Below are 21,186 nucleotides of genomic sequence, written 5' to 3' on the forward strand. Positions count from 1 at the left end.
AATATAAAATAATTGCAGGGATGGTAGAGTAGGCCGTTGACAAATAACCCAAAAAAAAGACTGAATACAATCAACCAATGTGAGGAAGAAACAATCATAAAATGATCTCAAAGATGTAAGTGTATTGTTTTGCATTCACCATCTTCATGTGCTCATTTCTACTCAAGATAAGAAACCAACAGCTTTTCTGATGCCCTGTCTCATAACGCCACTTTGTGACAACAAATGGTGCAGTGAGTCACTTGTATGCCTGCTCCGCGTTCTGGCCAACAAAAGAAAGAGAGCGAGAGAAGCAGCAGGCGCTCTTACCTGGTTACTTTTAATAGACCCCCAGTACACAGAAGTGTAAGTGATGAAGCGTTCGCTTTGAGCAAGTGACTAATGTCACCACCTACCCTGCTCTTAGCAAGAAAACTCAACAAGAGATAATCTGGTTTTCTACATCTGGAGGCAGCGATTAGTGTGAAGAAACATGAAGTTCAGCGTGTCTCTTTGGAGAACAGTGACGGCTGAAATGCAAAATTGAAAATGCTAGGGAGCGCTTTCTTTGTGCATCCAACTAAATAGTTTAGAGAATTTAAGTTGAGAACTCTCTGGTAATGACACCCTTTTGTCCCGATTCATAATATAAAAAAATAAGGCTATCTTTGCAATATGGTGACATTGAATGAAAATTAAATTTCTCACACACTCTTTGAATAAAATGTGATTAATAAAACAAGAGTGAGGAAATTAGGGTTGATGCTAAATTAAGACGCCTCTTCGTACCCATAAAGAAGACATTCAAGCCCGTTATATAATGATAATGGTGCTGTTAGTCATTTCTGTGCTGATGCCGGTAAAGTGTTGTGCTGGAGTGCTTCACTCTGAAGCTCTCCAGGTCCCTGGCTGCATTCCTGTCGGGGAAAGATGCTTCGTCTGCTCCCCTTCAGCTTTTAACTGAAACACTATGGAGGCCTGTTACCAGCAAGCGAGCTCAGTTACATCTGTGCCTTAAACTGACGCGATGCAGAGCTGCCAATTCAACACGCATTCGCACATTTGATTTCAAACTCACGCTCTCCAGCCGCAACATTTCACCGATCGGCAGCTTTTTAACTCAGTAATGGACTGAGTGGGAATGATGTGCTCATTAAAAAAAAAAAAAAGTATGAAATTGGGTGCAAACACACATGTGGAAGCCTATCTGAGAACAAACTTGGAATATAACACAATGGAGGGTGTTTGACTCCATGAATATGGCTTATCTAAAGCGTGTGCCCGAGCGCACAAAACACTGGAAGGACTTTATGCAAACAAATGAATTTACAACAACTGATAATGCTGAATGATCGTATCTGCATGCAAAGAGGAGAAAAAAAATCTGGTCAACATCTACAAGAGGTGCCACTGTTGTTTTGTGGTGAAAGGCATTTCCTCAGCCGGCCCATCCTGAGTTTCATCTGCAGACGTTATTTTCAGATATATTCTCTGTTCAAGTCCTTCTTAGGTCTCACAATATTTTCTGAATCTTCTCTGTTGCTCTTGTTTGTTCCCATAGCTTTGGCTTCATGACATATTGCATTTTTCGCTTTGAAAAATTCTGATTTAACTGCTGTAATGTGCTGACATGTTTGCACTCCACCAAATTATTAAGTGTCAATGCATGCAAAAGCATCATCTGAATACTCCTGTTTGTGTGTGACATCCCTCATAGTCTGTCATATATGCTAACATATGTTACATGAAAGCCTTATTGTATTAACTGAGAAAAAAAAGATCATTCTGAATATAAAGCTTACAACCGTCCTACGTATCGTGCTTATTACAGCCTATTTTATAAATATATTCATTCATTCTCACCCTAACCCTAAGACAATCAATCTGATTGATCAGAGTGGTGGTCTCTCAATGGAAGGTGCTGGTTCGATTCTCCACCTGTCCACGTACTCCTTGAGCAAGACACTGAATCCCAAATCGCTCCCAATGGATGGATTGGGCGCCTTGCATGGCTGTGAAAGTGGTTAACAGTGTAAAGCGCTTTGGGGTGGCTCAAACTGTTGAAAAGGCACAATAAAGGTGAAAACCATTGACCATTGTGAGCACTTGCATGTAACATATTCTCCAAGCAATAAGCTGCAGTAAATAGTTGAAAGATGCAAACACAAATCACTGCAATTATGGCAAAACCAGATGTGATTTAACTAATTAACTGATAAATGCAAAAACCCATCGTAGTAATTAAAAGAAAAAAAACAACAACAATTCAATGTCTGCATTTGTCAGGAGTAGTTTTCCGTGCCGCTTGTCACGAGTGAAGCATGTACGTACGTAATCCAGTGTTGCTGTTCCTAATCTCATCTCACTGGTATTAATGTGATTGTTCACTGAGTTGTATTCAGTCCTGCCAGTTTTCACTGGCACTACACAAGTGGGTTTTTTCTCTGATGCAGACCCGGGAAAATGCAACAGATTTGCCACAGAAGTTTGCCCAAACAGTAATAAGTAGAGCAAAAGTGTAACTGTGGCTTGCTCACCCTGAAGAACTCTTTGGTGGAGCCGGCATCCAGCGTTCCATAGGCGATCTCCGTCTGCTTCGCCAAATCCTCGGCGCTCTCTATAGGGGACACCATCCTCTCCACGGTCAGGAAGGCAGCCAGGTTGGCAGTATAGGAGGAGATGATGATGAGAGTGAAGAACCACCACACGCCTCCGACAATGCGGCCTGACAGGGAGCTAAAAACAGAAGGACAGGATGTTGTTGGCTGGTCCGTAATAGGCATGCACACAACAAACCCAGACAGAATCAATTATACTTCAGCGGAGGGCCTGGAGAAACAAATAGCATTAGCCTTATTTCCTCATGCCTAATTTAATGTACAATCAAGGAGAGCAATCTAAAAACCTTGCAATGTTAAAACCATCCACATGACCTACATTGCATCACACTCACTCAGTCTTCATTCCACCAGGCTTGAAGAGCTTAGTCCAATCTGCTAAGGAAAGATAACCGGGACCACAAAGGCCCACTCAGTTTCCTGCCTGATGTATTAATCTCACTTTAAGAAAGACGGCAATACGTTTCATGGAACCATTTGCATTAATTGTTGGGGATTAATAAAGAGAGGAGGACACTTAACCAGCGCTCATATTGCACTTCCAGAAAAAACAAATAAATAGAATAATAATAATAATAATAATAAAATAAATCAACTGTAGGCAAAAATCCCCTGAGTCAAATCCCTGTCTTTCCCCTGTGAGCGTCTCTTCACCTCAGGAGAAGCCAGCCCGCACAGCAACAGCAGAAATGATGTTGCGCTACGTATCGGTTCCCCGACAAGCGCAGAGCCACCGAGGGGCTCAGCTTACGCAACGAAAACGACACAAATCTCAAACAAAAAAGGCTTTTATGATTCACCTTTGTACCGTCAAGCCAAATGGAGCATGAACATGAAGGCGAGATTACATATGGAGAGAAGGGGGGGGGGGGAATAAAAGGAGAAGCCAAAACATAATCATTTAAGATGCTTTTCAGATGATGGGTGGATGATGAAAGAGCAGCCACGGAGAGAGCGAACAGCAAATAGAATGGATGCAGAGCCTTTGAAAAACAACTGGGGGAGTGCAGAGCTGTCTGCGTGTGTGTGTGTGTGTGTGTGTGTGTGTGTGTGTGTGTGTGTGTGTGTGTGTGTGTGTGTGTGTGTGTGTGTGTGTGTGTGTGCGTGCGTGTGTGTGCGTGCGTGTGTGTGCGTGTGTGTGCTCGTGCGTGTCTGCGTGTGCGTGTGGTGTTTTGACTCTTTCACTGATCAGTGCTCAGATGAATGTGGGTGAGGTTAAGCTTTGACTGAGCAGAGGGGAAAAAAGCAACATGCTTTTCCTCAGTGAATATTCAGTATTGCAGCAAATTGCTCACAGGCAAGTGGTTGATTCTCTCTGCAACAACAAAAAAAAATAATCCACACTTCTTGATGCTCCGACCTTCTTTCCACCAAGCACCCTTCAGGTTTTCCCTCCGTGATATCTGTGTTTTTCAAGGCAGTTTGTACTGAACCTACTTGAATGATCAAAAATGGCTACAATCAAAATGATGTTCACATTTAGGAAAGATTAAAAGCACCTGTGCATACTCTCTAAAAAAGATAAGAGAAACAGGACATAAACTTTAACATTAAAAGTGTTTTAAGAACAAATGAAAGATTCAAATTTTGTTGATCCTGCGGGCCTTTCTAGATGGTGTTTACATGTTATGTTTTTTGTTTTTTTTTTCTGTTTTATTGGTTTCTTAATGGGTACTCTGGTTTCGCCTCACCGTCTTAAAGTACATGCTCGAGGTTAACTGGCAACTCTAATTGCTAGTTGGTGTGTGTGTGTGGTATATTCTGTGCAGTGTGCACCCTGCCTCCAGCTCCTTGTGATCCTAAGTGAAATAAACAGAAGATGGATTTATGAGTGATTCTGTGAGATTATTGTTTCTATTGTTGATATTACTTTATCTTCACATTAATTGAATTAATCAAACATGACTCAAACATGACTCAAACATGACTCACCAAGTCCACAAAAATTCACTTTTTACCTGGAGGTGCTTCTATTGCAGTTAGAAATAATGGGCTGTAAGGATAGAAAATAGCACGCTATCAAATGAAGGGATTATTATCAGGCTGCTGCAGAGCTTGATTACAACACGTCCATTTGAGTCGGGTATCAGATCACGAAGACATCTGCAACGTGCAGGGAATACGTAACTCCAGAGATACATTTCATGAAGGGAGTTAAAGGTTTGCTGGGCAGCACTGCCAGTAATCAGCGGTTTACTAGGGGACATACAAACTGTTAACTAAGCTTCTGAGGTTTTTTTTTTTTTTTTCTTTTTCTTTTGGACTCACTTTATTATGAGTCATGGCCTCAGTGCATTAATCCATATTCTGCACCGGCTTTATCTCACAAACTAAGGACACAAACAAACATGCACAAATATAGGCAGTTTAGAGTAACAAATTTATAAAACGATCATGTCTTTGAAGCGCAGGAGAAAACCGGAATATTAAGAAAACCCACACTGTCTGCGTGAGAACATGCAGACTGCAAGAGAGAGAGAGAGAGAGAGAGAGAGAGAGAGCGAGAGAGAGAGAGAGAGAGAGAGAGAGAGAGAGAGAGAGAGAGAGAAAGCTAAAAATGAAATATGCATCCAACCAAAAATTTTCATTTCAGAGTTTGATCAAATGCAAATTGACTGCAAAGCCTTTGTTGATCTTCGTTGCTGAGCGCACATGACAGAGAAGCTGTGAACTTTGCAATAAATCATCTGAATGGAAGAGAGTGTTTTCACTCTCATTGTACAAGTACAACAAAAATCAAAGTGCAATTTCCAAGGTCTAATGTTAAAAAAGCAAACCCGAAATCAATTAAACACACATCCAAGTTGACTCGCAATAATACGCCGCTGATTACAAATCTAGTATGCATCTGATTTTTAGATCGTATGAAAGCAAAACGCCAGAATGTGTTTTACATTTGATCTTTTTTTGAATTCGAATATTTTCAAACGGAATTTCGGAGTTTCTTGTAACCACAGATCCATTTACACTTTCCAGTAAAATTTAGGTTATTTTCTGAGAGTTGCAATAGCTATCGCAGGCTCAAGCTTAGTTATTAGTGTCAAACTCTCTCGAAATCATAAGACAGTCTGATATTGGTGAAAAAAAAAAAGGTATTCTATGAAAAAGGAGAGAAAAAAAAGCTGGGTTTGGGGGTAAACGAAATCAGTCGAGGGAGCAGCAGAGAGAAATGGCGGAGATGAAAAGCAAACTGGATAGTACCACCAGAGGCAGACAAACTCCTAAGCTTTGACTGCTGCTGGCCTCCAGAGATGGCAGTAAACAGCTGTCTAATCCCTTCCTTTCAGTATCCCTTTTTTCTTCCCCTCTCCTCCTCTGTTCCTTTTCCCTTTTCCACCTGCCGTACGTCTCCACCGTGCTCCTCGCCTGTCTCCTCCCGCGCTGGGGAGGGGGGGCTGACAGGGGTTTGTTGGGCCAAGACAACAATAGCTCGCACCTTGGCGCAGACACTGATGCATTCAAGTATGCACGCACCCGCACCAACATGCATGTGCTCCTAAGGACTGTGCGCTTGCGTGTCTGTGTGACTTTGTGGAAGCGAACAACGGGGTCACCGTTTGCTGTGTGACTGCTGGGATGAGGAGAATGTGTGTGTGTGTGGGTGTGTGGGTGTTTGTTGGGGCTCCTGCAGCAGCCCTCCTCCCGAGTGGAGCAGAGCAACTGGCAAACACAGACCTGTTTGTCTCTGTTTGTTTCCTTTTGAACTGCCTTCCTTTTGAGCCGACTTTCCGCTCCTCATGCATTATTGCACAGCAGCCAACCTCGGTGCCTCGGCGAAGCATTAACTACGCTGTCTTATTACTGTATGGGAAGTCTTCCAAGTAGCACCGTAATTTCATAGTCTTGTTAAAGCAATGATTAATCAATTATTCAGTCTGCCTCTTTTATTGCATTGTGAAGAAAAGGGATGTGAATGGGAGCAGCAACTCTTGCGCTCCAGAGTGAGAAATGATGGCGGCGTATATGCATAACACAGAAGTGCTGCAGTGAACAGTCTGGTAACAAACAAGGACATCATTGCAAAATAAAAAAGAACTTTTAGAAAGTGTTTGCACTCTGGTCTGGTTCCCTTCTCGCTCACACAGTCATGTGTATGGATATTTACCAGCTGAGACCTCATCATCAGCTCACAAAATCAAGATATCAAAACAGGCAATTCCTCCGTTATGCACATTTATTATGATAAACTGGAGGAGCATACAGCCCTTCTAAAGTCTGTCACGTTTGATGTTTGCTCTGCTTACAGCTCTTTGGTCGTCCGCACTCACAGTCCCACCCATCAGACTTTAATCAAACAGAACCACGGAGCCTTTTCAAGCGTTCAGAGACCTGTTTTCAAATGGACTTGGTCGGGTTGTTTGGTGCGCTCCGGGGTGCCGATGCCAGTTTTCACACTTAACTAATGGACAGCAGCAACACAGCAATCGTTACAGTGGCAAGAGTGAACACATCCAAAAACACAGGCTTTATGTAGTTCTCTCTGTTCCACATCATCATTGATTTACATCTTGGAAATAATTTTTTTTTTAAAAAAACAGCAGAGAGCACAGTTATTTTAAGCTTGGTTGAAAAGCATTTTCAAAAATTTGAATTGCGTATTAAATATGCATATGTTAACACCAAATAAATGTCAAGCTAGCTTTAGTCAGTGGTGTATTTTTTTTTGAAGCAGTGCGGTTTTTTTTTTGTGTGTGTTTTTTTTTAACCTTTCTGAGGGGACAGAGGGGAGGGACGTCACGCAATCAAAGACAGCAGCAGCTCTCAAATCAGGAATGCTGAGATTACCACATCTTCTGAAACAAGGTCACCGGGGCACCTCAGATTAAGCTTTCAGCAAGAAAACAAAAGTTGTACTTTCTCAATCTTCTTTTTTTGCCACGAGCATTCAGATCGCCACGAGCATTCAGATCTACTTTCACTATGTCATGTCAGGTCAACATTTGAGGCGGTCATCACTCGGGCTTGTCCAGCATGCCTTCTCAATCGATATATTGATCGATAAAGGAATAGGTACGCATCTTCTTTGCTACTTTATCCAACTTGAGGTGGCACGTGCTCTGTGTCACTCCCAGTTGACAGTAGCTGAAGGCAAGGTACACCCTGGACAGGTTGATGCACCTGAAAACCACAAAATCACTATGCTGCCTGTGGTGTAAGTAATACATTTTATTATGACACCTTTCTTTAAAAAAAAGGATCTAATGCAATGTCATTGTTAAAAAATATATTTTTGATCATAAGTTATAGTGCAAAAGCATGTGTGCAAAAGGCATGACAATCGGAAGCTACATATATAGAAACTACAGAGAATCTATCATTCATTATGAAATATACCAGAAATGAGGGTGTCTGGCATTAAACAAAAAAATTGTCCCTTGGCTTGAGGGAAAAGTTTGCGTCCCTGCTACAAGGATGCCGAGTAGGTGTTTCATTATCTGGGTGGGTTTTTGCACCCCGGAGTTCAACTTTGCAGGCGTATGGAACCCAGTAATCCTTCAGACTTGGCACCCACATGCAGGAGAATTATTATCACTGCTGTCCTTGATGTGGTTGGAAGTGGGCAGATGCTTGGTCAAGAACGTGACCTCACACATTAGCATGTATCCATCCAGAAGGAGCAGATGAGAAATGTACCTACTATTCCAGTGTTTGACTCATTTGGCCAGGAATGCAAAGCAGAGAGTCAGGGGCGGGAAACAACGTGCATTGGACCATCTCAGATCTGGAGCTATATGATCTCCACCCACAGCTCCCCGGGAATCTGCTGTAGTGCTAAACTCTCATTAGAATTCCCCTGGCTGGCCTCTTCTTTTCGATATGGTAATTAGCAATGACTAATGACTTTAGCGAGTGTAAAAAATGAGCCAGTAATGGCCACATTACAATGGATTAGGAATTACAGAGGTTTAAACGAGAAAGAAAATGGCCTCTAATTATGGTGTGATTCTAAGACAAATCATGGATGGAAAAGGAGTTTTCTGCTACAATGCTTTTTTTTTTTTTTTTGCCTATTAAAAATGATCCAGACAGCTGTATGTTCTAAATGAGTGGGCACCACCACCCGCCACTCCCAATATGTCTGGAGACATTTATTTTGTGCCAGCCAATGCAGAAGACAAAATGTAGGAGTAGGAAAATGGAACCTGTGAGGAAACTTCATCCATAAAAGCATTAATGCCTCCAGATAGAGCCAACATACATTGAGAGAGGTGATCAACACGTAATAACAACCGAATCTAAAGTGTCAGCAAAATTTATACCGACTCATTGGCTCCTGCTGTGACGAATAGGTGTAAATGCCTTATGTAAACCCGGCTCTAAGGACAAGAAAAACAATGACAGAAGTATGAAAACATAAATTCACACTCGGGCAATATTTGTGACGAGAGCGTTCACAAATAAACAAAACAAGAAGAAAGACTGTGCATGCAACTTTGGTCTTCAGCAAAGTTATTTCTTCAAAATCAAAGTATTTGGGAAATAATAATGAAGCCGGAGGTCACTCTATCAGCAGTTCTATAAGTGTATACGTTGATTGTGTGTGTGCGTACACACCATTTGTATTTTCTCGTGGGGGAGCCAAAGGTTTAAAAACAAGCTACACTAATTGAGGTGAATCATCCAATGCATTTGTAATGCAGGCAGAGGATGACGGGCTGCTGCTTCATCACATTTCGATGAAATCACAACCAAAATATAATTATTCCGTGCACTATTTGGAGCCGTGCACCAGCGAGGCTTAAATTAAATTGTCCATACATCTCTGCTGGTTTAACGGCCCTTTCAGTTTGCTGACTTACCTTCAAGGGGCTTTTGTTAATTAGCAGTTCCTCGAGTATGCCTTTGCTGCTTGTAAATGTTATGAGTTGATAAAAGTTTTATTAAGCCCCTGATTTCCCATAGTGTCCACGGAAGCAAACACGGGTGGGTAAAAATATGCATAACAATATGGGCGAGTCGGGATAATTAACCAGAATAAAGTATTTATAATTGTAATTACCTTTTCATGTTTAATTCTGTATCCATATAGGCCACTGTGGCTCCCGAAATCACATGCATAAGGGGCAGCTCTGGTCCTCTGCCACAGCTCTGGAAAACGAAGCTCAAAGCTGACGTGCAAAATTGGTTTGATGTGCCGCACACAATGCTTTCAGTGCACATCAGGACACAGGAAGCAACAGACACTTTCTTTAAGCAGATGCACTTGTGCACTTGTTCAATGCTTCTGGGTGGTAAATGCTTGTTTTATGTCTTGAAGTTGCTAAACTGGGAGGGGAACATGTGATGGGTAACATTGTTGCAAAAAGTCGTGGGTTTGTATTTTTTTTATTTAATTTTTTTTTGGCTTTTGTTTGCGCGTGCTATTGTTTGCAGAGTCTCACGATTATTAAATTGTATTATTTCGGTGTGCTTTCATCTCCAAGGCCTCACTAACATGCAGGCTCTAAGCACGGAGCCAAAAATAATGATTTATTAAAGCAACCCCCCCCCCTTCGCTCCATCCCTGTAAAGGTCAGGATTACCATGCCGTTGAGTCGAAAACAGAATATTATGATAATGACACCACCCCGAAGCAAACACACCACAAGCTGGTAATTAAATTCAACGACACTATGGAATATTCTGACAGGAGCTTTTACATTTAAAAATGCTTTGTTTTATTGCTCAATCCAGGAGGCAGTGAAGTTACGCATCAGCTTTACGGCACCCTTTGAACGCACACAAGCGGACTGAGCTGAGAGTCAGAGCCGAGGGATCGATGCAGTTCAGATACAACCGATTGTCGTATCTGCCGATGTACACGTGTCTATTGAATGATATCATGGATGCTGTCCTCCCCTCACGTAACCTGAGAGAAGTCAGTGCTGGCAGGCTGTGAGAGCGCTCGCTCCGCGCCCACACACATACGCAAAGCCTCTTAGTCACTCCGGCAAGAAAATCAGGACTCCAAACGCAGATACATCACATCTGCTCGCTGAAAATCAATACCGTCAACACGCACGCACGCAGGCATGGACGGACTCATGGAGCATTCAATCTGACTGTTTAAAAGCACAAAAAGGTGACATGTATGTGCGTTCGAGTGCAAATTCACACATCAAAGACACTTGACGGGAAGCTGCACTGCTCTGAAAAAAAAAAAAAAAGAAAAGAAAAGAAAAACTGCGTCTCTTTGCGGTTGCCATGGCAGCATCTTCTGCGCTCCAAACAGTACAGCCGAGCTGAGAGAGACTTTAGTCATCTCCCTTCCCCTCCTCTCTCTCTTGCTGTCTTTCATTCCACCCCTTTAGTCGGACGATTACAAGAAAAGAAAAACCCTCTTATTACGTTCCCTCTTTTTTTTTTTTTACTCACATTCGAGTGGACTTGAGGCTCGACTGATAAGCCCCTAAACATCCCGGTGCACATCTTTCCACTCAACCTGTCAGTTTGAGCTGGTCCAGGCAGATTTCCCATGCGGCCCCTCGGCTTGGTTTGTAATTCACAGTTACAGGAAAGTAAATGCATTCACTGTCACAGCTTGATTACAGCTAAATCCCCCTTCTGCATCGGGAAACATATGTGTAACTGATTTGACAGAATATAACTGCGTCTCTGAGGGGACGGTGTCTTTGTCTGCGTACAAAGTGTGACACTCCAGTGGGAGTGTGTGTGTGTGTGTGTGTGTGTGTGTGTACACGTCGCTGGTTTCTGTTAGCGAGTGTGCTTGCATGTATGATCAAAAGTTGCCTTCATGCGATCTGCAGATAAATAAAACATCAGTTGTGCCACGAACCAATGTGAACAGCCTCTTTATGAATAAATCATCCCTCCCTACCAAATTTCCTCAACTGTCTTATAGCAGCACGAACTCTGCGGTTACATAACTCGGTGCTGTGTAACACAATCTAATTGCTTGTTTAGGACAACAATAACAAGTAAATAAAAGAGTGTGATACTGAACTGATTCAAGTGGAATAATAATACATTTCTTGATCATAAAATAAAAAACAATCACTTTTTTGCAGCTTTGGGACACAGTATCACTGTCGAAACTCCATGCAGGCCTTTAATATTTTATTTGAAAGTATTTGAATAAAGTTTGGGATGTCAATATGCATGTTCAGATATTCCTCCTATTATCACCTGTAGACTAAAGAATTGATTGGGCTTTTTAGAAACTGTCACATGCGCAACAAAAAGGTGATTTGATATTTTGCTCTACGTCAGACCTCCTGTGAGCGGCAAAAGAGAAATTATGAATCAAAACCGAATATGTGGCCATGATGCCTGCAAATGCATTTGCTCTGCTTTGTATTCGAAGGTGCGAGCTTGATCTTTTCAGTGTATGTCTGTACGTCGCTCATGCTTGCACTTTTCCCTGCCTTCACTGTTATTTGCTGGTTGAATTACCATTCCGAAACAGAACATGCAAAAATAGATTTAACTGATGCAGAAGAGGAAAAAGAGCTTATCATTATCCATGTAGCATACTGTTTTCTTTTTTTTTTTTTTATTGGAATGTATATTTATATTAAGCAGAATTGAGAAGAAATAATGGCTTGGCCCGCCGCAGTGTGTCATGTGACGCTGTGGATAAATTAACTGTCCGCCATTCGTCTATACTGGGCAAATGCAGACTTAATCATGGCGAGGAAAAACTGAAATCTCTGCAGTGCAACCAAACACGCATTAATAAAGGCGAACAAAAGTAAAAAAGAAAGATAAATGTAACACAAACAAATCCTAATGCTAAGTTATTACACACACAATTGTTAGAAGGTCGCACGTCTGCATCAGTTTTGTCTTGTTCAGATAGTGTCACTTCATTTTCTTTGGAGGACACAAACGAGTGCCGGGTTGAAGAAAACCGAAAGATTTTGGCTGAACGAGATACCCTCCAAAAGTTTTATTGTCCTTTTCTATTTATCAAAGTTTTATTATCAGGAAGTGCTCAGACATTTGCAGGCAGAGAACATTTTGAATGCTCACCATGGTGACGCGTTCAAGGACGTCTGACTTCCCAAACCCTTTTCTAATAGAACTGTCTCTCCTCAATGTGAATAAACTAATATTCAAATGATGGAGCATTGGTTCGCAGTCTGATGTTACAGTGAGGGGACATGATTTTAATGTACATTCTCAACAAAATGCCTCTGTTGTCATTGCATGTGCAACATACAAAGAAAGTGAATTGATGTTCTCCTGATTGTTTGTCGTTCTGTATTAGTCCGGTAACTTTTCACTCAATGACAGCTGGGGTAAACTTGCATAAAGTAGTTCTAAAATATATAAACAGATGACTCCAAAGAAAATCTGCATGCTTGATGCATATAGTGAGGGTGATTAATATCGTGTCCTTCTTGTCGATTTGTCTGATCAAAGACAAGGGTCCGCAAAAAATCAATCTGAACTTGTTCTAAACTGTCACCTTCATCCTTTGATGAGACTATTTCCAGCCAGATGGGAGCGAGCTAATCCAGGATGACATTGCTCTCATCCACAGGATGAGAAGGGTACCTGAAGAGTTTGATGATAACAAAACGTATGTCTGCCGCAGTTACCACATCTTGACCCTGTTGAGCGTCCGTGGAGGATTTTTGGACTGATACAAAATGAAGGATAAAATTTATTCCATCCCTCAATGACAGAGTCACTTGAAGCATTGAGTGAAGAGACGAGGCTGCTTGAGAGTGAGTCTCCTGAATAAAACTAAGCAATCCAGGCCTTTACTGACCTCCTGTTGATTCTGTCCCCATATCAGTCAAGATTATCCATGTTTAGGAGAATTATGCAACTCCGGTGAATCCACAGCAATGCAGACACTTAAATTGACAATAAAAAAAATCAAGTTATAAAGCAATGAATTACTGTAATGCAACCATTTTGTAAGCAACATTATAGTAGGCCATCATTATAATAATATAACAAAACAGTCAAAAAGACTTTCCCATTACACTGTACGTGATGCAGCTGTGGAGTTGCCGTCTCTCTGGTCCATCACTGAGCAAGCCCTAAGCTGTGGCGTTTTAAGCTTTGGGTCTGTCTTAATATTTGCTTTACCACTAAACGTCTGTTTGAATGGAGCAGAACTTTTTTCTTTTTATTAATCTGAATTAATTCAGTCCTATGGACCGCAACACCAAAGATGTCGCACTGTCAGTAACAGTATCATTAGCCTGTGCTCACAGGTGCTGTGGTGTATTAACCCCCCTAATAGAGAGGGGTCTGCTCCTGTGTGCATGTCTTTGCCACATTTCAGCTGTTTACTTGCTGTTTCTCCTCCTTGTCAATATCTCTCAATAAATCTGTTTCTTTCAGGAAATGAAGTTCTACAAAGTGCCACATGCTTGCTGAAAGCTGTCTCCCATGGGCACGGTCTGTGGGATGCTTACAGTTGAAAATAGTGGCGTTTAATTATCAACTCATTATTTCAAAAGGACCAAAATTACATGCATGCTCCATTGTTTGGCTTCCATTTAAGTGATGTAACTTCTGCGGAACTTGCAGAGTGAGACAGTCATCGGACTGACCCACACAGTGCTGACAGCTCAGCTATTGTGTCACAGCGACACCACAACAATACAGTTAAATGCACATTATTGAGCCATTCAAACTCAAACATTCAACTATGGAGACCGCCATAGTTATATATAGATTACACTCCTGGGTGTGAATGACCATTGACCTTCGCAACCAAAGCAAACTGTTGAGTGGTAAAGATATATATTTTTTAATCGTCAAGACACGTTTCCTAAAATCCTATGGTAGAAATTGAAGGGACTTTTTTTCAGTAATTAACTCCACTACTTTACAAAGAAGTAACTAATAACTGATTACCTGTCCAGGGTGTACTCTACTTTAAAGAAGGCTGCAGTCCGGAAGTGTATAAATTGATATCGAAGCTCGGTGAACTCCTGAACATGCCATAATCCTGTTGAGTAGGATGATATGGTTTTCTATTGTCTTTGTGGTTTGAGATTTGTTCCCAAATAACAGTGTTCTATCTCCTGCCCATAGTTTACACTGGCTGTGATTGGGCTCCCCCTTTTGACTGTGTTTCTTCCGATGAGAAGCTGAGCACGGACACACAGTGTATGGAGACATATTATATCTCAGCCCATTGAGCCTTTTGCTATTTGCATATTGTGCACGTTAATGTTGCGATGACAATAAATTTACATTTTATTGTGCAGCCCTACTAGGAACTGGAATCAAGCACAATTTTCAGTAACTTGTATAAACACCAATTACTATAATCTCCTGCTCATGTAATAATGTGGACCTTAACTGATGAGCTCATATGATATTTATGGTCCTATTGATTGCTCCCGTTCAGTAAGTCATTGGGTAATGATGACAAGAGGCAGGGAATGGATGGCAAGAACAACACCTTCATCAAATAGAAAATGTTTTGTTTTTAAGCCATCTGCTATGAGTCAGATTAATAAGTTGGCATCCCATCTCACTGGATCTTGAACATCAAGAACCTCTGAGAGTTCGAGGTTGTGTCTGTCTGGATTCACTTTCATATGACATTTCAGTAGTCCGGAGGATAAACAGGACTTTTACCCTCTGTGACAAAAATTCTAATTGTAGTAAGTCATTGCTGATGCCGCTGAGTAAAATGACAAGTGTTTGTCGGCAGGAGCTGCTTTCATGAGTTGGATGAAAACATAAACCACAGATGGATTGTTTCAAACTGAGAATCTGGGAAAATATGTAACAAACGTGTAATTTAACAGGTTTCAGGTAGAAAGACAACATGTTTTCAAAATGATCAACCATGAGGAAGAACAAACAGCGCTGTCTTTGTATCAGTGAGGTAGTGCTCATATTTACATTGAAGGAGGCAGTTGAGGGATCAGATGCAACTGAATGAACTTGTACATGTTTGTAATTTCAAACAATAACTTGTCACTTTAGGCAACACTCGAGAGCGAAGTACAAAGTCCCAGAGGCCTCCATACCGAGTTACAGCCGCCAAGATATGAATCAACAATTGTAATCTCAGGTCCACATGAAAATTCCTCAAGTAAACAAAATAAAAGTACTCAAAAGTGTTTCCCCTCTTTTGTTTAGCACAGCTAAAAGATAAACAAACATTGCTGTCTGACAAAAAAAAGTCAGTTTGAAGCAGACAGAGTCTACCCAGGTTACCATAACTACATACTACATGGTCCATTATGAAATGATTCTGACTGCCAGGCTGAAACATTGCTGTTGCGGCAGGCAGGGTGTGAGTGACAGAGCTGATATATTTTATTCTACAATCATGTGAGGGGAACCACATGGGCACAGAGGAGTGGAGACAACGCCACGGGCCATGCGACATGCGCACATTCACGTACCGACATAAACATCTCAAAATGCATTTTCTAGAAAAACGTCAGATATCCACACTCTTTTCACTTCAATTCCTGGTAAGACGCATATGGAAATATACTGTCATGTCATTTATGGTAGTAACTCCTGCTGATAGTATATGCTGCTGCTTGCACTGTGCCTTTATGGTCAGGGACAAGGTATAAAAATACTTTGGTTTACGAAGTTTGATTGCTGTTGCATGAGGAATGTTTCTACAAAACCATCCAGATGTACCATCTCATAGCAGCTTTTTTCGTTTGCATTTTGGAAGATTTAAATTCACATTTTAAGTGCATTAATCACATTACACTTCTTAAAAAGCCTCAAAAGTTGCATTGCCGTGATTTGAAATCCTGTTTACCACTTTGATGGTTGCGGTGGGGGAGTATTTACCAAAGCCAAAGGCAAACAGCAGTATTACTGTTAAAAATGTTAAAAAAAAAAAACACTCCCATTTTGTGTGTGTTTTCTGAGCACCTGCCTCCCATCTCACAGGCATTGCTAAAACTATGACATACAAGAAGGAGGCTGCTGCATGTGATAAAGTCCCTCACCGCACACAACCACTGAACGAGGCTGAGAGATCGCCAAAGGATGGAGAGCAGGAGAGGAAGGATGAAAAGAGGAGCAAGTAAATGGATGAATGAATGGATGGATGAAGTGTGCTTGTGTGCATGTGTGTGTGTGTGTGTGGGTCACACTCTCAGAGTCCACCTGTCTGCAGAGATAAACACGAGGAGGGCCCAACAGCACGGACCGGGGCTTATTGGAGGGCCTGACTGACAGTGCTGACATTTAGAAAGAGCACAGTAAACAAGGTCTCACACAGAATAAATAGCAAGGAGAGAAGTGGGTCTCACACACACACACACACACACACACACACACACACACACACACACACACACACACACACACACACACACACACACACACACACACACACACACACACACACACACGTACTGTACACGTTAATGCGCCACATCACACGAAGGATTACGAACATCAATTAACACATTGTAGGAGCACACACACAGAGCCCAGATACATGTAGATCAATCTTAGCACACATTGTTAGATATTAGACAAAGAAAAATTGAAATAAGTGTTTCAGCCTCACACATATAGACACGCACTCCGATATGCAGGCAGGCATGGACATTAAACACGCCCGCTGATGAATACAGGACAGAGTGGATCATCAGTGTTGTTCCTTGGCCTTTTGTCTGTGAATAAATGGGGAACCATGAGGAGCGCAGTGCCTCCAGCAGCCTCCCTTGAAGCAGAATGCACCTTTCTAACATTTTGTTCTCACCTCTTAGAGATGAAGGTACGGCGATGAGCGCAGTACAAGTGCCCGCTCTGAAATGTCAGCAACTTCACAAACCAAATGGCTTGAACTCATTCCTGTTAAAAGTCTACATTTTATGCCCAATGTCACATTGGTAGGAAAGAAGTCTGACTGCCAATTCAGTATTGAATATTCCTCGGGGTGCTCGCTAATCCAGTAAACCAAGAGTCCCAACAATCTAAAACATTTAATTTCTGCGCAGCAAAAGCAATATATAAATAATGGTATATTTTCATGTTGATAGTTTTGCTTCTACAAAATATAAACGATTTAAAATTCTCTTTATAAGCTTTGAATTGTATCATATAATTAAAATAACAATGTTAAACATTAAAAACACAGTTGTGTGTATGTATGTATGTATGTATGTATGTATGTATGTATGTATGTATGTATGTATGTATGTATGTATGTATGTATGTATGTATGTATGTATGTATGTATGTATGTATGTATGTATGTATGTATGTAAATTTCCTTCATGTTGCAATTGGAATTCAAGCCTGGGTTCCCAACATGTGACGACTAAAATATTTCTTTTCTGGTTGTGTTGTTTATATGCTGTGTTTGACATAAACCTCAATAAATCAAATTCATGTCTATTTGAAACAGGCTGTTAAAAATGGATAGAAAACACACAAATCGATGACAACATGAATAAATGACTGTATAAATAAATACAAAATGAGCACATGCTCATATACAAGAATATAAAAGCACCCAAATTTTTTTTTTTAATCAAATGTAGGGCTGCATCGTGCTCATATGAAAGTGGATCTGAAACGTTACGAGTACTCTTGCTTTCATCTGACAAAACACAGCCGCAGCATTGCACGTCCTTTTAAATCTAGCAGGAACTCGCAGCCCTCCAGCAGATACAGCAACATGCACCTCCGCGTGTGAACGCGAGCCGCGCTAACTAGAGCAACTGGGTCACCCAAATTTTCAAGGGTAGGATGTTTCCTTCAGGGCAGCATTCAGCGGGGTGAAACATTCACTGTGTTGGTTTTCAAGATCCCATGCCGGTGTCGCTGCGCTCGCTCACCAACATGTGGTGTTTTGTTTTAGCTCGCCTTATTTATTCCTTGAATTCTGTCAGAGTGACTCAAGAAAAAGACAGAAAAAAAAACAAAACCAACAAAATGAACAGCGAGAGTCACCTTTAAAGAATGCTATAACACAAAGAAAGCTATTTAACTCAAGTCCTTGGAGAGGAAGAGCCCTTAAAGCGCCCCTATGACACAAAGGAGAGGCAGCTCCACCTGAAACCTGTTTTAATGAGAAGACACACAAGCACCAGCACTCACCTCACCCTTCATGTGGGTTATGAATCCCAGTGAAAAATGCTGCTGTTAACAGGCAGACCAAAACCCATCACAATTTCGTCTCTATTATTAGTCGTAGCTGAACTTCAGAAAGACGCTTGTTAATTTTGCATTTCGGTGTGGAATCAACAGAAACGCCGCGAGCGCAGGGACGATCTGTTTTGTCCTTTTAGCTGCAGTCGGTGAAAGGTCTCGCATCAGCCGGGATTGTCTCCCCTCCGAGCCAAACAAATGCAAATACTACACAAATACGCGTGAGCACGTGTGTTGGTCAAGCAGTCATCCCGCAGCGAGCGCACAGACACATTCACACGCACAAAAACAATACGACCACACGCAATTTGAGGAGGCACAGTGGCATTCTCTCTCTCTCTCTCTCTCTCTCCTTCAATCAATAGTTATTGCAGATGCATCTTTCTGCCCGTGAGAGTGGAAAACGCAGGGACAAAAGGCTTCATCCTGCACGGATCGCGGCAGTCTCCAGGCAGAAGCCAGTAAATGTCAGGTGAAGGCCCGTGGGTGTGGGAATTCAGTACCTACATCATGTACTGCTAAGCACCTATGTGCTGCATGCACGCCTGTAGGTGCAGATATTTATTCGCTTCTGATATTAAAGAGCAAAATGGAAATACATCTCTTAAATGTCACCAGATGGAAAGCAAAGGGAAGAAAAATGGAGGGTTACACATCGCTATGATTTCTTGAGTCATCTCCCACTCAGTGGCTTTCTATTGCCTGAATTTTTTTTATTAGTATTAAACAAGGACACTGGGGTTCATTTGTGAGTTTAAAAAGTGCAACTGGGCAAACATTTTCCAATGAGTGAAAAGAGCAAGATGTTATCAATCAGTCAGCTTCTGGGGGTAAAATCCGTTAATCCCCAGTCATTATTGCACTGGAATCATGAAGATTCAACATCCAATATTAAAGGATTTAGGATTTAATGATGAGTAGTTCTCAAACTTTTTACAGTCTTCACCCACTGGGGAAATGTTGAGTTTTCCAAGTACGATGATGATGATGATGGGGCTCGCCCAGTAAGCTGTGGACAGTTTACAAAGGAGATGTGATAACTCCTAACGTGAAGGTTCTTGAACCAATTATCATCCGTCTCATATTCAACTCATAACTGACCAACTCTCAATGCACGGGCATGAACAATTTTTAGCGAGCCGATATTGTCATGAAAATAAAGGAGAGACAATAACCGTTCTAAATATACCTGTGTATTATCTGCGACCTCGTGAATGTTTTTCGAAGAAACTACAACACTCGTGGCTTTATCAGCCGAAACTGATTTTGAGTGCTTGTTATGTTGCTGCCATTTTGTACAATGTGGCTTTATCTGTCAAAAATAATTACAAAATAGTGTTTTTGTTGGTCATTTGATTAATTCCTGCGTTGGTAACTTATCAGGGTTTAGGGAGTTTATGTCTTCATGTTCTTTCGATGAGTGTTTTTGTCTTTTATTCCACCATGAAGTTTTTTTTGCTGCTGTTTATTTGTTTCACCTACATCTTCATTTAACAGCAGTTGATTATTTTAGAATTAGAAAGATTGTAATAAATTGCTGTCCGATTGGAACAGACTCTCCCTCTACTTTTTTATTTATATTACCCTCCTGCACCCAGACTGGGTAATGTAGAAAAAGTACAATAAAATCCTTTTCAACACAGATTTTTTCCAGTGAGACCATTAAAGTGTTGAGCTTCAGGTGACCTTGAATGGGGGCGATCTGGATTTAGTTTGTATGATTTTTATAGACATAACTACAAGCATTGTTTTCATACAGTCAAACACTGCATTGTCCATGTTTCGACATTCACTAATACTTCTTTACGATGTGCTGCTGATGACACTAAATGACACCAAATCAGACTCACATTATGTAAAATGTGTGTTTATTCAGCTTAGTTACTGACAAATAAAACAACCTGATCTCAATCTACATGTATCCACTTTATTCTACACTTATGTAAAACAACACGGGCTCTAACTTGTTTTATAACTCCCAGAATAAAGCTAATCCTCACTCCAAAATGCCTCTTTGTCTCAATTTTATTCATGCTCTATAAATGATATGGTGGAGTCACTATTTATGATGACAAGCAATGTTTCAATACTTCATGCAAACCTGGCTACAGTGGCAATCTGAGGTTACAGTGTTACAGCCTTTCTCTCTCTACAGGAACTCGTACAGCCTGGACACATGAATCATATAGAGCCGTGCACACTGCACATATACATAATGTATATGATTCTTAATGTTTAAAGAGACAAGGCACTCTGTCGCCTGGTGACCTAACCTGTCTCTGTTGGTTCAGAGCTTGCAGTGATACTGACATTATCTCCTCATCTCCTCCCGAGAGTCCCACTGGAAAGCTCAGAAAGTCGACCTCAGTGTCTCTAATTTCAGGCGCTTAATGAGATTTTTAATTGGTGACCTTTCGAGAACGGTTTCATAGCATTGCTCATGAGAGCCCTTGAGGGAGGCTAACACATACCACTCAATACTGAGACCAAGATTCCTCAGAACAGTCCTTCACACATGTGATATTTATCA

General features: G+C 41.2%; 1 protein-coding gene across 1 annotated transcript in view; it reads right to left on the minus strand.

Moving 5' to 3' along the window:
* gria1a (glutamate receptor, ionotropic, AMPA 1a) overlaps positions 1 to 21,186 on the minus strand; it is a gene marked incomplete at its 3' end in the record, with an annotated part of 76,981 nt that overhangs the window by 11,540 nt on the left and 44,255 nt on the right. Inside the window, exon 12 of the mRNA XM_080466170.1 lies at positions 2,517 to 2,715. Within this exon, the coding sequence (XP_080322296.1) occupies positions 2,517 to 2,715 (199 nt within the window). The remainder of the gene's footprint in view (positions 1 to 2,516; positions 2,716 to 21,186) is intronic.

The sequence above is a fragment of the Lipophrys pholis genome, assembly GCF_963383615.2.
Source record: "Lipophrys pholis genome assembly, chromosome: 6".
Classification (NCBI taxonomy): domain Eukaryota; kingdom Metazoa; phylum Chordata; class Actinopteri; order Blenniiformes; family Blenniidae; genus Lipophrys; species Lipophrys pholis.